This window comes from Olea europaea, chromosome 11, assembly GCF_002742605.1.
Source record: "Olea europaea var. sylvestris chromosome 11, O_europaea_v1, whole genome shotgun sequence".
NCBI classification, from domain to species: domain Eukaryota; kingdom Viridiplantae; phylum Streptophyta; class Magnoliopsida; order Lamiales; family Oleaceae; genus Olea; species Olea europaea.
Genome location: NC_036247.1, coordinates 14866473 through 14881846, shown reverse-complemented (window position 1 = coordinate 14881846; position 15374 = coordinate 14866473). Strand labels below are relative to the sequence as shown.

At 34.6% G+C, this 15374-nt stretch overlaps 1 protein-coding gene and 1 long non-coding RNA gene across 4 annotated transcripts; both read right to left on the bottom strand.

The window, feature by feature from the left end:
* Positions 1–3248: 3248 nt before the first annotated feature.
* Positions 3249–6962, bottom strand: LOC111403547 (yrdC domain-containing protein, mitochondrial-like). Of its 3 annotated transcripts, none has more exons than XM_023032094.1 (5): positions 6817–6962; positions 6449–6689; positions 5388–5563; positions 4590–4881; positions 3249–3773 (listed from the first exon to the last, which is right to left on the bottom strand). In XM_023032094.1, exons 1-5 carry the CDS (start codon positions 6905–6907, stop codon positions 3695–3697), a joined length of 879 nt encoding a protein of 292 aa, XP_022887862.1. In that variant the 5' UTR covers positions 6908–6962; the 3' UTR covers positions 3249–3694. The 3 variants fall into 3 exon arrangements, with proteins under 3 accessions (XP_022887862.1, XP_022887864.1, XP_022887863.1); XM_023032096.1 differs by having other exon boundaries at positions 6449–6681; positions 6817–6943; XM_023032095.1 differs by having other exon boundaries at positions 6449–6709; positions 6817–6927.
* Positions 6963–13910: 6948 nt separating this feature from the next.
* Positions 13911–15126, bottom strand: LOC111404914. Its single transcript, XR_002704710.1, has 3 exons — positions 15019–15126; positions 14441–14493; positions 13911–14355 (listed from the first exon to the last, which is right to left on the bottom strand). It is a non-coding gene; the product is annotated as an uncharacterized LOC111404914 (long non-coding RNA).
* Positions 15127–15374: the final 248 nt, after the last annotated feature.

Here is a 15374-nt window from a genome sequence, read left to right as displayed (position 1 = left end):
TGACAAAAATTTAACCAACCTCAAATATAGCATGATAAGTTTTTTTAATTTTATTTTTATCACGACTCTAATTAAATGTTATATCATGTTCGAGCAGATTTGTCGATGAAGCATATGATCATAATTTTAAGTACAATAGCGATAAGATAGAAAGACTATTAACTAAATCGTGTAGGTTTAGTATTAGATTAATGGTCAAAGGATTTTTCGAAGATTAGTTGCAACATTCAATTGACCCAACGAACACGGCGTGTATTTGAGTCAAAGACTAAAGATGGATATGACGACTTAACATTCCGAATTCCAAAATTTAAAGTCAATTGACCAACGTCCGTTCGTTCATTTATTGAGTGTGGAACTCATATTGATTTAGTTACAAAAGTTAAAAGTTCAAATAGAGTTCATGTTTAACGTTGTATGTTTATTTTAGTGAATATCGACTAGAATAAAATCATCACTTTAAAGATTGAGATGGATGCGATACAATTTCTGATATTGTATTTCAAGTTTTTTCAACTTTTATAAGATAAAAGTTAGTGATCATACACGTAACACAGTATCGAATATTGTGGAGTAATAAACAATTTATATCTAACGAGGCAAGAAATGATTATTGTAAGCAACACGTTAGTCTTCCTCTCATTTGAGTACTTTTCTATTCCACGTGCCTTTGGACACTATGGGGTCTACATTCATGCATTTTTCCAATTTCCCTTTTCTTTTTCCTTTTTTCCATTTAAAAGCAGTTTGAAGGTAGGCACAAAGAATAGTGACAAAAAATGTATGATTATGAAGATAATATTATTTTATTAACTAATTTTCGTAGATGCAATTCCTTTAATATTTTAAGACGTGACTTTCAACGAGAGCTAGTTTGGACTCGATTTTTTTATCAAAAAAATAGATTTTTTGATCGTTATTTCACTATTTCAGTCGTCATATTTGACTTCTTCTCTTACAAATGGACCTCACTTTTCTCCTAACGGTCAAAAAATCAACTCTCAAAATCACTCCTAAACAGATTCTAAAAAAGTGAATTACCACAAACTGCCATAAACGGTCGAAAAATGAATGTAACACGTGTTTTTTACGTGTGAGAGTACCTGAAAATCTTGTGTGTTAAAATGTAAAATCGTGTTAACTTCGACTTGGATGACGATAAAATTTATCTGAGAAAATTTCCCTTGGGATTTGTACTTTGTTTTAACGAGCTGTTTGGATGCAGTAAAAGATTAATATAAATCATGTCAATACAGGAAAAATGAGGAGGAAGCAGCCAAATTAAGTTGAAATACTTGTTTATTCTCCTCGCGGAACATGTGCAGATGGGCCCCCATCATTCTTGAACCCGGTCCAACAATAACTTATAGAATGGAATTTCAACCAAATATTCTTTGATACTTTTCCAAGCGTTTATAAGCATCCATTTGTTTCTCATTTTTGGAAGAATGAGAATGAAAAATATAGTCATTACAACTCCCACACAAGAGAGAGAAATTCAAATTTGGTTGCTTGATGTGATTAGGGTTGGCAAGGGTTCGGTTATGGGTCGGTTCGGTCAAAACCATAACCGCACCACCAATTTTTTGACCATACCATAACCGCACCATATCCACATAAATCGGTACGGTTCGGTTCGGTTATTATCTCGGTTTGGCACGGTTCGGTTCGGTTAATAACCACGAAAATAAATTGTTTTGTATAGGTTCATCCATCAAATTGATATAAAATAATTTATGAAAAAAGTCAATGAAAATAAAAACACAATATTTTAAACGAAAATGCAAACATTATCAAACAATATTTCAAATGAAAAAGCAAACATTATCCCAATTTTCAATTGTAAAATACAAATTTAACAAACAATATTATAAATATAACAATACTAAACTTTTCTTTCATTCTTAATTATTGTGCATCGAAATTACTTGATTCATTCTTCCCCACAAATCTTACTAGTATAGATCAACACTCAAAGTTGATTCCTATATAGTAAATAAGAAATGTAAGTAGAGAATACAACGATATTACCTATTCTAGAATGGTTTTAACTAAGATTTAAATAAAAAAATATCTCTTCGTCAGCTTTCTTCTCGCTAAATGTTGCACAAACTCTAGAATATGATGAAGAAGTAGAATTTTCTACACACAATAGAAAAAAATTAACTATAAAAGGAGCCGTGCGTGAGTTTGTGGTCTGTGGAGAGTAGGGTTTACATTTATATAATGTCATACTAATGCTATTATTATGGGCTAATGATAAGTGGGTTGGCCGGTTGAGTCATGTAAATGTAATTGGGGGGGGGGGGGATTTTGTTTTGGGCTAGACAGAAGAGTAGTGTAAGGCTTAATAATCAATTCAATTGTTTTTTTTTTTAGTGGGTAATCGATTCGATTTCGGTTCGACGGCATAAATACCATACCCGCATCGCCAAGAACCGGTTCATTAAAATAAAAATCATATCCGCCCCACTGCACCATCGGTTCGATTTTTTTCACCATATTCGGTTCGATTAACCGCGATTTTCAATTTTGACGGTTCAAATTGCCATCCCTAGATGTGATGGATAACGACCATATTTTTTATTTTAATGAGGAAATAATGAAAACCAAACAGGGGCTAAAAAACTTATACACTTAAGTCACTTTTAATAACATATTTCAAGGAATTCATCTACACATTTTTTATTAATTATGTGCCTTTCCATGGGTATCAAGCACCGGACCTTTGAGTATTTACCAAGATGTCAAAAACTCACCATATTCAGTCCAAAACTAATGAATTTTTGCCGTAAAAATTCTATCAAATATTTTTAGTACCTATAGTATAACTGATTACTTAACTAGCATGGAGCAAGTTTTGGAGTGCTTAAAAGCTCATCGTAGACATACACTCAAATGTTATGTCCTTAAACTGTACTCGCCAAAGCTCCTTAATCCAAACTTTCGACAGAATAAAGCTGTCTTAAACATTTTCTTTTCTTTGTTTTTTTCGTAACAACTAGAAAGGTATAGTTCTGTTTTTTTCTCGCATATAAATCAAATTTTGCCTATACTTTTACCTCTACTCATTTCAAAATCCTTCATTCATGTTCAGTGTACCACCGAAGAGAGTGCAGTATTCCAACGAAGATGTCCTATATAAAAAGGAACATTGAGAAGAATCGACGTGAAAGAATACTTTCCTAAACCAAAAGCACAATGTAGTGGAAGATCGATAAAATAAGTGTCGACAAATTCTACAGCCATATGAATAAGTATTCATGCTAGAGTTTTTAAGCACCTAATATCAATTGCTGTTACAAAATCCAAATATGGTTTAATTCCGAGGAATAACTTCGTAAAAACCAATACCAATACAAAGTCAAAACAGAAAAAAAGTTCGAATTAAGCTTAAGAAAACAAGAAATCATTGAATCTACAATTAGCATCATAAGCTATTTAAATGAGCAAATTTCATTTTCAAGCCTTCATACTCTTCATCACTATTGCAGAAATGAAGCCATTCTTTACCTTGTTGCTCCGTTGGGGAGGTAGCAGTGATATAAAAAAACAGTAGAATGGACCATTTTAGCCAAGTAATCAATTAACCATGTAACTACGTTACAGGGCGCGGAATGCAGGGCATAAAATATAAAACAATGATATCGATAAATATAGCAGCAGATAAACATTCTCCGGTACAAATATGAATTTAGGTGCCTTGTGAGGATGTGCTAGAGTCTTCAACTAGAGCATGGTGCTCAAGGATTTCGACCGTATCCTCCTTCGCACTGCCAAGACAAAAGAAGCACATCGAAGGCATATGACACAGGCCAATCATATTAAGCATACTTATAATGGTTTTTATGAAACAATTTACGTGATAGCTCAGGAAGCACAACACGAGAGAACAAAATAAGATATGCAACTAACTGTAAGAAACAATTTTTCCACAAAACTTATTGGCTAGAATATAATTCAGTGCTTTGTCTTAAGATATGCCTTTAAATACTGCATATGAGTTCAAGATGAGTTTGCAATAGATAGCAAGTACTGATTGATATTAGGTCTAATGATCAACCGTCTTTGATAGGGCACTCAACCAATTGCAATAAATTTATCAATCCTTAGATTGTGCCTAAACTCAAGTGTCAAGGCTACGAAAACGTGAAAATTTTTATTGGTTCCGAAGAGGTGTCTTGTATGTCAAGTAATAGAACAAAATAATGTCCAGAACAGTAACATAGCATACACTCATTTCTCATTAAACAATTTAGGTCAAGAGTGGGTGGAAGCTTCCCCATGCTAAATAAATTAAATATATTTCATCTCTCACATTTAGGTACATCTAATTTACATGTTTGGTACACAGAACTGAATAAGCCTAGCCGATATGATGAACAAGATTTTAACTTCTTTTTCAACCGATGTTTGCCAGTACTCCCTCCCAAAAATGCCATTAATTTTTGGAGCTAGAATCTCTTAAAATATTCTTAGAACAAAATCATTGTTCAAGATGCTTGATGTTTCTAAGGCAATTTCTTAATCAAGGCAAGATTTCCAAGAGAAACATATGCAATTTAATGTCAAAGAAATTAGATGTTTACCTCCCGGGTCTTAGGATCTTGTACTTCCCTGGCTTCGTAAGATCCACAACTGTTGATCCTGCACGGCCTGATGGAAGCACACCTCCATTGTACACGTATGCACAGTGCTCCCAGAGGTTCTCAAAATCTTTAATATCTACACTGCTAGGCTGCCCACTAAGGTTTGCACTTGTAAGGGCCAGTGCACTTCCAGAACCGCGGGCAATTGCCCTAATGAAGCTACAGTTGGGCACTCGAACCCCTATGCTGTCTAGTCCAGGGTTTAAGGATTTCTCAAGAATACTCGACTCCCCTGCATAATATCAAAAATAAATAAATTAAAGACCTCAAAATTAGCAAAAAATCTGTGTAACTCCATGTCCAAGGCAATCTCGCAAATTACAAACTTAGAAGTAAAAGTAATTTTTGTTTCCAACCATGTTTGTATAGGTTACTTTAAATAAAAGAAATCGGTTATTTTGCAAGTAACTTTTACGCTACTATCAAAATTAAAAGTAATTTTTGTTTCCAACCATGTTTGTATAGGTTACTTTAAGTAAAAGGAAACGGTTATTTTGCAAGTAACTTTTATCAAAATTAGTAATTTACTTATTTCCAATTTATCAAATAAAAAAAACTATCCATTCAAAACTTACTTATAAGTAAACTTTTTAAGCTTAGCCAAATACGCTCTAACTCAGACATGAAGAAAAATAAAATAAGATAATGAACAAATTTTTTTTTTAACTGAAATTAAAATATTCGTAAAAAACATGCACTAAAATTATTTAAGAAAACACAGTAATGTTTCCTACAAACCTCGTCTTAGCACCACTGTCACAGGTCCTGGAAGAAGAGAGTTAAGCAACCCGCGAGGCAAATGGTTCGTGACAGCAAACCGCTGTATGTCCTGAACATCACCTACGCAAATCGCAAGAGGGCTTGTATATTTACGGCCTTTGATCTCATATATCTGTTTAACTGCTTCCATGGAGCTAGCATTATGCCACCACATAAAAGCAAACGTTTAGCACGCAACATCTAATGCTATGTTCTAAAAGTACATAACATTTACCCTTTTACTTTACACCAAATATCAGGAGAAATGGCATGAGTTTAGCTATTTTTATATGGTTTAACCACTTGCAGCTGCTTTTGCCTAAAAAGGAAAACTTATTTTTGTCCACTTCATTACTAGTTCAATGCGAACAATCATCAGGGGAAGACTATGGAGGAGAAAAGTGATATGTAATTATTGATGTCACCAATCAAATTACTTCGCCAAAAAATTGCTTTCTCAATTCGGTTTTCATAGTATCACAAAATATATTAGATCAGTCCCTGCCTGTATGAATTATGAAATTTTCATAAATAAATGTCCTTAATATATATACACACTTGACACACCTGAACCTCTATTAAAAAAATGGCTTTATAAAGAGCGCAATTCGAAGAAAAGAGCATATTTGGTTAAGCTTAAAGAGTTCACTTACAGGCCAGTTTTAATATAAGTAAATTTTTCGTAGATAAAAATCGAAAATGAAGACTTATTTGAGTGTAAAGTAAGAGTTTCAAAATAAGTAATTGTTTTTAATAATAAAAAAATAATTTATCCAAATTTGTTTAAAAAACGAAGTAACTTCTACTTACCATAAGGCTTAACCAAACATGCTTGTACTACCATTTAGTTCAATTGAAAATAATCACTTAAAAAAACATGTAGCAAGCAGTGACATCAGGCCTATGTCCGTTGTCCACAATTTTCAATTTCAACCAACAATAACAACAGACAATGCCTTGTTCCATTCAATTCATTGCTAAAGCCAAAGTATTAGCAATAATATGTACAAATACTGAAGCTAGATGAAAATGAAACATACCAAGCATCACAAGCAAAGCCATAGAGGGTATCAGTTGGCACAGCTATAACTTTCCCAGCGTTAACAGCTTCAATTGCCTCTTCGGCATAATCCTCCATTGCTGGATGAACCAATCCCATTCTAGTAGTCTCGACTCCATTCCCATTACATTTCTCCACACTCCAAGCCATTCTCTTTACACACAACTCCTTAAATCCTCTTCTACTCTGCAATATATTCACAATCCGCAACTTCTGCACCACTGTCAATATGAAATACACTCTAACAAGCAATTCATCAAATACATATGCACATCTAAATTCAATTTGGAACAACGAAATTATGTGCAGAAAAAAGACTAATAATTCAGCAAAATATAGGGAAAAAACCTCGGGAATGTTGGAAAATATAGTTGAAAAAGAGGGCTGGCAGCTGTGTCCGGGCTAAGTTTGTTGTCTTTGTTGGGACGGTTATGTTCATTACTCTTTGCCTCCACTTCTTGTCTGCTTTTTTCAACTGGTTGGTGCACGCACACAGACCCTATTATTTGGAACTTCAGGTTATCTAGAATTGCAGCACTAGTTCTCGATCTATTGATCTCATGCCAACTTAGTCCTCCACTTTTAAAATATACAACTCTGTTCCTATTATAGTTAGAATAGTTCAGCTTCAATGACTCGAATTGCCCAAATTTATAAAAATTTCATGTGATGCTAGTATGTCTAAAATTAAGTTTTACTTTACAACTTGAGACTATGCATAGAAATTTGAAATAGTATCTCAAATGGTAAAAAGTCAATAGAAGGGTTACCTTCAATATTTAGATTTAGAGAGACTTGAAGATGGATAGATGGACTCAAATAATCTCAATAAAGGAGCCTATATGCTATTTAATCAGTTTTTTATATGTTTTCATATCAGACTGGATGAGACGGTTCGATATCAAAAATACTGACCCGATGGGGAAAAATGTCTAGTTGATATTTAAAATTGCAGAAGTAAAGACGAGTAAATTAAATGAATGCTGATTAAATTTATCACTAGGCCTAGGTTGCTCACTTTTATTAACTCATCGATGCAAATGTTATCTATTCATCACTAGAGTGAAATCAGTTACTCCACTTGACGGAAATTGTCACGTGATTGTAAAAAATTAGACGTGCCACACCTTTACGATGTCAAATTGTTAAGTTAATTAAATGAATACTCATTATTACACATTGCTCACACTCATTATTTGTTTAGATCTAACTGTTTTTTTTTTTTTTTTTAGAGGCTTATGTTTTCCTTCAATTTTTTCAATTTGTAAAGCAAATGGAATTAAAATGAAGTTTTTTTTTTTTTTTTTTTTGGTACTTATACAATTTTAAGAATATATCTGTGTTGTTTTCCTCTTATTTCTGAATGGGTGATTTCCTATTTAGTTGTCCATGTTCAGTCCAGTTCAATCCTCTTTTTCTGCTGGTAGTCGCATTTCTTCTTAGTCAAGGGAAAAATGAGAAAGATTTACTGGGTGAAATGATTAACCAAACAATTGAAGTAATTAATTCTGGAGCTTACTTTCAAGAATCATTTCCTTTATAATCAAAGCTACATGCCCCTTCATGAATGCCTAATTTCAAAAAGATAATCATTATCTTTACAGTTAAAAGTAACTTAAGAATTGGTAATTTTATATACAATTGCAGCCCAAAATTCGGTCATGCCCAAATAGCTCAAATTAACACCCAACCACCCCACGGCAAACCCACCCCACCTCAAATGGCCAAACCAGATACTCCAAGCCAAAAAACAATTTGAGAAACATCAAACAATGTCAAAACAAAATCAACAAAAGTGAGAAAGAAATAACTGAATGTGTGTGAACAATGATAGATATAATCTAATCCACAGAAAATTTTTGGTGGTGACTGATGCGATTACTGCACAGTAGCCATTTGATCTTTGAGATCGCAGGCAAGGGGAGAGGCAATCAGGATGAGGTGTGGCCGTGTGGCTTCAATCAACAATTTGGAGAAAGAGGTGATTTGGATTGGGTTTAAAAGTTAAAACGTTAAAAATCTTTTATTAATTGGGCTTCAAACTTTTGTTGGTTTTGGGCTGGGATTGAGCTTATCTTTGTGGAAACTACACAGGCACAATTTTTTAAAGATAACTATTCAAAAATCAGATTGTTTGTTTAATCAAAAATCAGGTGGCAATTCTATAATTTAATATTAATAATAATATATTATAAAATTAAATTATACACCACCCTCTAATCCACCCAAAATCAGATTTAATCCCAATTTCGTCTCTCTCTCTAACCTATCATCTCTCTTCCTTCTTTCTATTAATCTCTCTCTCTCTATCAACTTGGCTCTACAATCACTCCTACCATTTCTCATCTACTCTCTCTATAAGCAGGAAGTGAAAATCAATTTCTAAGATCCCACTTTCCCAATTTTTCGATTAGGGCTCAGATTGCCGCTGCAGCATTTTTGTGGTGGTTTTGCACCAATTTATGTGGTAGTTTTTGGTAATATTCGTGGTGGTCTTGTAGGGATTTTGTGGTGATTTTTTTAGATGATTTTGTGGTAGTTGTCAAGGCCTTTTGTGGTGGTTTTTGAGGTAGTTTGTCGTGATTTTGAAGTGGTGGTGCTTGTAATGGTAGTGGTTGCATGTTCAGAGAGTGTATGTCAAGTGATGTGCTAATATTTGTTGGCGCGCCTATAATGATGATAGGTTACAGGTCAGATGTACCAGGTCATACGTTATCGTGCATTGGTCACATAAATATTCACAGGTCACAGATCATGTTTGTATGTTACAAGTCACACTCCACAGGTTTTCGGGTCATATTGTATAGGTCATAGATCAATGGTCACCATGTGTGGGCCACAGATAAATTTCCACAAGTCATGGGTCACTATGAGTAGGTTATAGATCAATTAAAATTAGTCACAGATCAATGTCCGCATGTCACGGATCAATTAAAATTGATTATAATCAATGATCATAGGGTCACAGATCATATGTCAAAGTATATAGGACATAATAGGTATTGCGATGCGAAGAGCTTTACTTGGAGAAATAGAATGAACATGTATCACATGATGACTGGATGAAACCAAGAAATCACCCCTCACGTGCATAGCCAATTTGATATCTTCGTATGCGAGAATCGACAAATTCGACTCCGCATTGTTCACAAAACTTCGGTTGGATGAATTGCATTGCTGATATTGACCCAAAAAAAAAAGACGGTAGGTACAGCTAGGCCGATGGCCCTTCCACTCGGCACCGTCGAATCTCCACTTGGCTCGGGGGATATAACTCAATTGGTTGATTCTCGAAGAATGAGGGGCAAAGGGATTGATCGAGTCTGTATAGCCCTAGAGCCCTATAAAATAAAATATAAATTCATCTTGATGTAATCAAAAAAAGATAATGGAAATGACTCTTATCTTGTGACTTGGAAAAAAGGTTTCTCACTTACTACTTGTTATTCTATACAATACAAAGGAATAATGTCTAATTCACTAATTCGTAAGAAGAGAGGTTCATTACCTGAGTTTTAAACTGAAATTTGGATTCAATTTGGACCAATAATCTGTCACAAATAAAAAATTCAAGAGATCTAGCCCCCGTTTGGCCCCGATTTTTGCCAAATTTTAATGGTTGAAATAGTGTTTTTTGAATAATGTGTGGTTGAAAAAGAATGAAAAGTTTTTTATTTGCGTGTACTATTATTTTATGGAAGATTGTGTGGTTGAAAATAAGAGAGAGAAACGGAATGAAAATGAGAATGGGTCCAAATGGGGGCCAAATCACACGACATTAATATCTCCGATCACAATTCTCCGAATTGGTCACAAATTCAATTTACCGGATTTCGATGGTGAGAATTGAAATTATTTGTCCGGTGAGTACTTTGTAAATTTCACCAGGTATTTTTTTTTTTGTAATTTCTAATTTAAATTATACTAACACTACTCAGTCAAACGGTTGTTATGTTTCTCCCTCTATCTCTACTTCTAAGTCGATGATACTCAGTTGCCGATGTCCGTAAAATATACTATCAGTTCGCCGCTGAAACAATCATCAATAATTTGTAGATTTTACGGATGTTGATAATTGTGAGAATGGATGTCAATGGGTAGATGCCGACGGACCGGTGCGCGAGAGTGGTGTGAGGTGGGAATGGAGGTTTGGTGGGACAGATAGATTAATTTAATTTAATAATAATGTTTTTTAAAATTAAAATATTGAATTAACACTTGACTTATGATATTTTAAACTTAATATCTAGAAATTAAATTGGTTCATACTTAATACCTTATATATGAATTTTTCGCCTAATCTTTTTGGACCGCCCATGGGCCATTGTATAATAAGTTTTTTTCTAGTTGAAAAACTTCTCTCAAGTGTGAAACTAAATTATTTCTTATTCTCACATTTTCCAAAATTTAAATCAGGATTTTATGATCCACAATTCACAATCTAAAAATGATGAAACTATCTCATTCCTGAATTCTAATGATCATAGCAATTTTAACCATCCTATATTTATTTATCGTTATTGAATTTTCTGCTTTATTTCAATGAATCAAGTGTTAAGGATAATTGTTAAACTCTAGCTTCTAGGATAATGACTCTCTGCTTTTGTTGTAATCTTCAAACTCTATATATATACCAGTCTCTAATGAAAAGAATGCATGCCATTTTTCGGCAGATTCTTTTGTTTATTAACTCCTTTAAGGTATCAAAGCAACACGATCCATACATGACAACAACTACCTCCTCTGCTGATATTAGCTCTACATCTAGCACTAGTCCCACCACCACCATTTCTCAACCCTCACTACTCAACCCACTTGAGAACGACAATTCTCTCATCACTATAAACATCTTTGCCCAGTGTCCCATCAAACTCAATCAAAAAAATTATTCTTCTTGGCGCCAACAGTTTCAAACACTTCTCATTGGCTACAATCTATCCGGCTGTATCGATGGTTCATTTCCCACTCCATCTCCCATCGTTATAACCGATAATGTCTCTATTCCAAATCCAGCATACTCTTTTTGCATTCGACGAGATCTTCTTTTAAATGCAATACTGGCTCTCTCTCCCCAACACTTGTGTCGTTCATTGCCTTGGCAAAAACCTATCGTCAAGCATGGCTTTTCCTTCATAACACCTGTGCTACGCCTTCTCGTAGGCATCTCATGCAAGTCTCGATCTCTTCGATCACCTACATAAAAGATCTCAATCGATCACGAAGTATATGCAGTATGTCAAATTTCTTTCAAATGCGTTCTCCCTCATGAACGCATTCCTCGCACCTAATCTTCATTATGGGCTGCAGTTCTAACTCAATAAAATCCTATCCGACCTTGGTGATGAGTTTGGTTCTCTAAGTTCTACTATATGTGCCCGTTAAATCACAATCTCCTTCGACGAGCTTCATGAAAAGTTGTTCACTTTTGAAGCCCTTATGAAGCATGAAGTCGCTAAAACGTCACTTACTCCTAGTACGGCCAATATCGCCATCAAGACACACCTCATCAACCTTCCTTTTGTCTAAGGCCTACATACCCTGTCCACTCATAGTCTCAGCCCCAACAAATTAGACACCAACCCTTCCAACTTGGTCCACACCCTAATCAACCAAGACCCTATCGTGAAACCTGTTAGTTCTGGGTGTCCTCATCTCAAACATGTTCTCTAGCCTCAACAATATACTACTACTAACCCCCAAACACCATTTCGACTATATATCCCTCAAGCCAATATTGTTGTCCCAATAACCTCCTCCAATTAGATTCTTGACTTCGGGGCATCTCATCCCATTATAAGTGACCCACTGAACCTTTCCCTCAACTTGGGATATAATGGTCTAAATGATGTCATGATTGGTGGTGGTACCATCTCTCAATTTCTCACTTGGGTTCCATCTCTTTACCCTTAAATACATTTCCTTTATTTTATCCATTGTTTTTTGTGTTCCATCTATGAAAAAAATTAATTTCTATTTCACAATTTTGTCTCACAAATAATGTTTCTGTTTAATTCTTATCTAATTCCTTTTTTGTGAAGGATTTGAAAACGAGAACCGTATTCCTGCGCGATCAACCTAAGGGGACATATATGAGCGGCCGAATGCAACTCTTCATCCATCTATCGTAATTACCTTCTCATTTGTCAAATGCTTCATGACTGATTGGCATTCACGTAAGCGTATTGTGACTGATATAATCAATCGATTCTCTATCAATTACTTGGGCTCTCTTTCATACTTCTTGGGAGTGGAGGTCATTCCTTGCTCTAAAGGCCTGTTCATCACTTAGCACACTAATATTGCCGATCTCCTTGCCCGCACAAAAATGATTGATTCAAAACTTGTCTACTCTTCAATGTCTACAGGCCATTTTCCAACCCTAATTAATGGCACCTCTTTATTGGATCCCAGAGAGTTCGGTCTATTGTTGGTGCTCTACAATATCTCTCATTTACTATGCCTAATATTGCTTACACTATTGGTAAGCTATCTCAATTCATGCACCACCCTACAAGTGGCCATTGGATTGCTGTCAAACATTTGCTTCGTTACCTTCGTGCGACTATCACTTATGGCCTCCTCCTACATCGCAAGTCTCTACTTACTCTACATGCCTTCTCTAATGCTAATTGGGCAGGTAACCAATGATGACCATTCTTCTACCAATGCCTATATTGTTTTCCTAGGGGCCAATGCAATTTCCTGGAGTTCCCGAAAGCAGAAGTTTGTTGCCAGACCCTCTACTGAAGCAGAGTACCGATCCATTGCCTTTGCAGCCGTTGAGATCACTTCAATACACTTATTACTGTGTGAACAAGGCATTACTTTTCGTGAGCCACCCCGAGTTTATTGTGATAATATTGGTGCCACTTATCTTTGTGCCAATCAGTTTTTCATTCTCGTATGAAGCCTATTTCTATTTACTATTACTTTGGTCTTGAAAAAGTTCAATCTGGTGAACTTCGTGCCTCTCATGTTGCATCTACCAATCAACTTGTTGATGCTCGCACCAAACCGTTTGGAGTTCGACCACCCTCCATCTCGTGGGGGATATTAAGGATAATTGTTAATTTGAATATTGTATACTATCTTTTAATCAAATTAGTTATTATCCATTAGTTGTTTGTAATTTCGTGATATTTTTGAACTCTTCTCTTTCCACCTTTTGATTTTATCACGTTTAAATATCTTCTATTCATTTTGCTTTAGAATGTATGTGCATTCATTTTTATTTTTATTTTTATTTTTATTTTTTTGAATTTCTAATTGGCTTGTGAATAACCGGAGGGTCAATTCATGTCAAATATATTATTCAACAAACTCTAGATCATATATAATGAAATATAGCTTTGAAATAATAAACAATCACTGCTCAAAAATTACTTTACACGGCAAAGTTCAACAAGACAACTTCATATACTATACGAACAAGCTTGCAAAAATAAAATCAACATATAAAAGTTATTCATGCATGGTCAAAAGATACTTTAACCTTGTTACTAGTGAAACAAATAGCACAACACAGAGATATGAACAAAAGCCTATCTTTTCACCCCAACATAACTCCTGTTCAATTTATGACATAAAGTGGATGCACGCAGACCATTTCTGCTACTTGTTATGTATATTGAATTCTCTAAAAAGGTTGAATCCCAACCTTAAGGGTCTCCCACCGCTCCTACCTTGAAGCATCGTGAGGGAGATAAATCGCAGGTTATGCCTCCAAGAATACAGGGTGGAAAGCTGCTTGTATACTTGCACTTACCCAAAAGTCAAATCCATATTTCAGGATTCGAACCCTTGACGCAGCAGCCTCAAACAAAACTGGATTTCTCCACCCTCCCCTTTTACCACTTGGAGATGTGCTCTGGGGCTATATTGAATTCTCTAATTTCATATCAAATAACATAAAACTTGTATGAAAATTCAAACTTTTATTTAGAGGCCATCTAGGCTAGAATAATTCACAAACCTTTGTTTTTCAGAATGTTCCAATCACGCTTCATCGCCCCATCATATGCCTAACTAAAATATAACACCAGCAAAAATGAAAATTGTCAATAAGCTAATCCTAATTCCCTAACAAAAATGCCACAACAAAATACATGATAAAATCAAATCCACCACACAGGTTGGTATCATTCAGAAAAAATAAAAACTATTATTTTATCTTCCTTTTTCTTTTATGTATAGAATGTAGTGGCAACAATCAAATTGAGTGTACAGAATACAAAACGCAATGGCGACTTCAAACAATTAAAAAGGAGATTCTTCAAGATAACAACTAGTAGACATACTATATAGTTTAATAACCTATGTATTAAGGGGGAAAATCTGTTACGAAATCGCAGAAATACGAAGTTAACAAAAAATTCGGCCGGTCAAATTCACCCATGTAATTAAATTGAAAATACAATCATTGCGTATAATGTGAAATGAAGTTAAAATTTAGAACAAGGGGACCAAAGCAAAAATATCTTTTTTTAACGTATTTCAATGGTGTAAAATCGAAATTCATCAAAATAAAACTTAAATTCCAGACTGACTTACATGTTTTGAAATTGAAAATTTTGGATTTGGATTCTTGGGGGGATTGCACAGAGATGGATGTCACGGATCCGACTGAAGAAGGAGGAGGATTTAGTGGAAGATACCCATCATTTCAAGCCCCGTACCCAAATTAATTTTCATTCCTTTATATTTAATTTTTCCTTCACATATTTTCAACCACGCAATTATCCATAAAATAATATTACACATAAACCAAAAATTTTTCCATCCCTTTTAACCACTCATTTTTCAAAAAAATATTATTCCATCCATTTTCATTTTTACAAAATGTGAGCAAAAATAGCCTTTGGCCAAATTTTGGAAAAAAATAAAGAAAAAATGTTTAAAACTTTAAA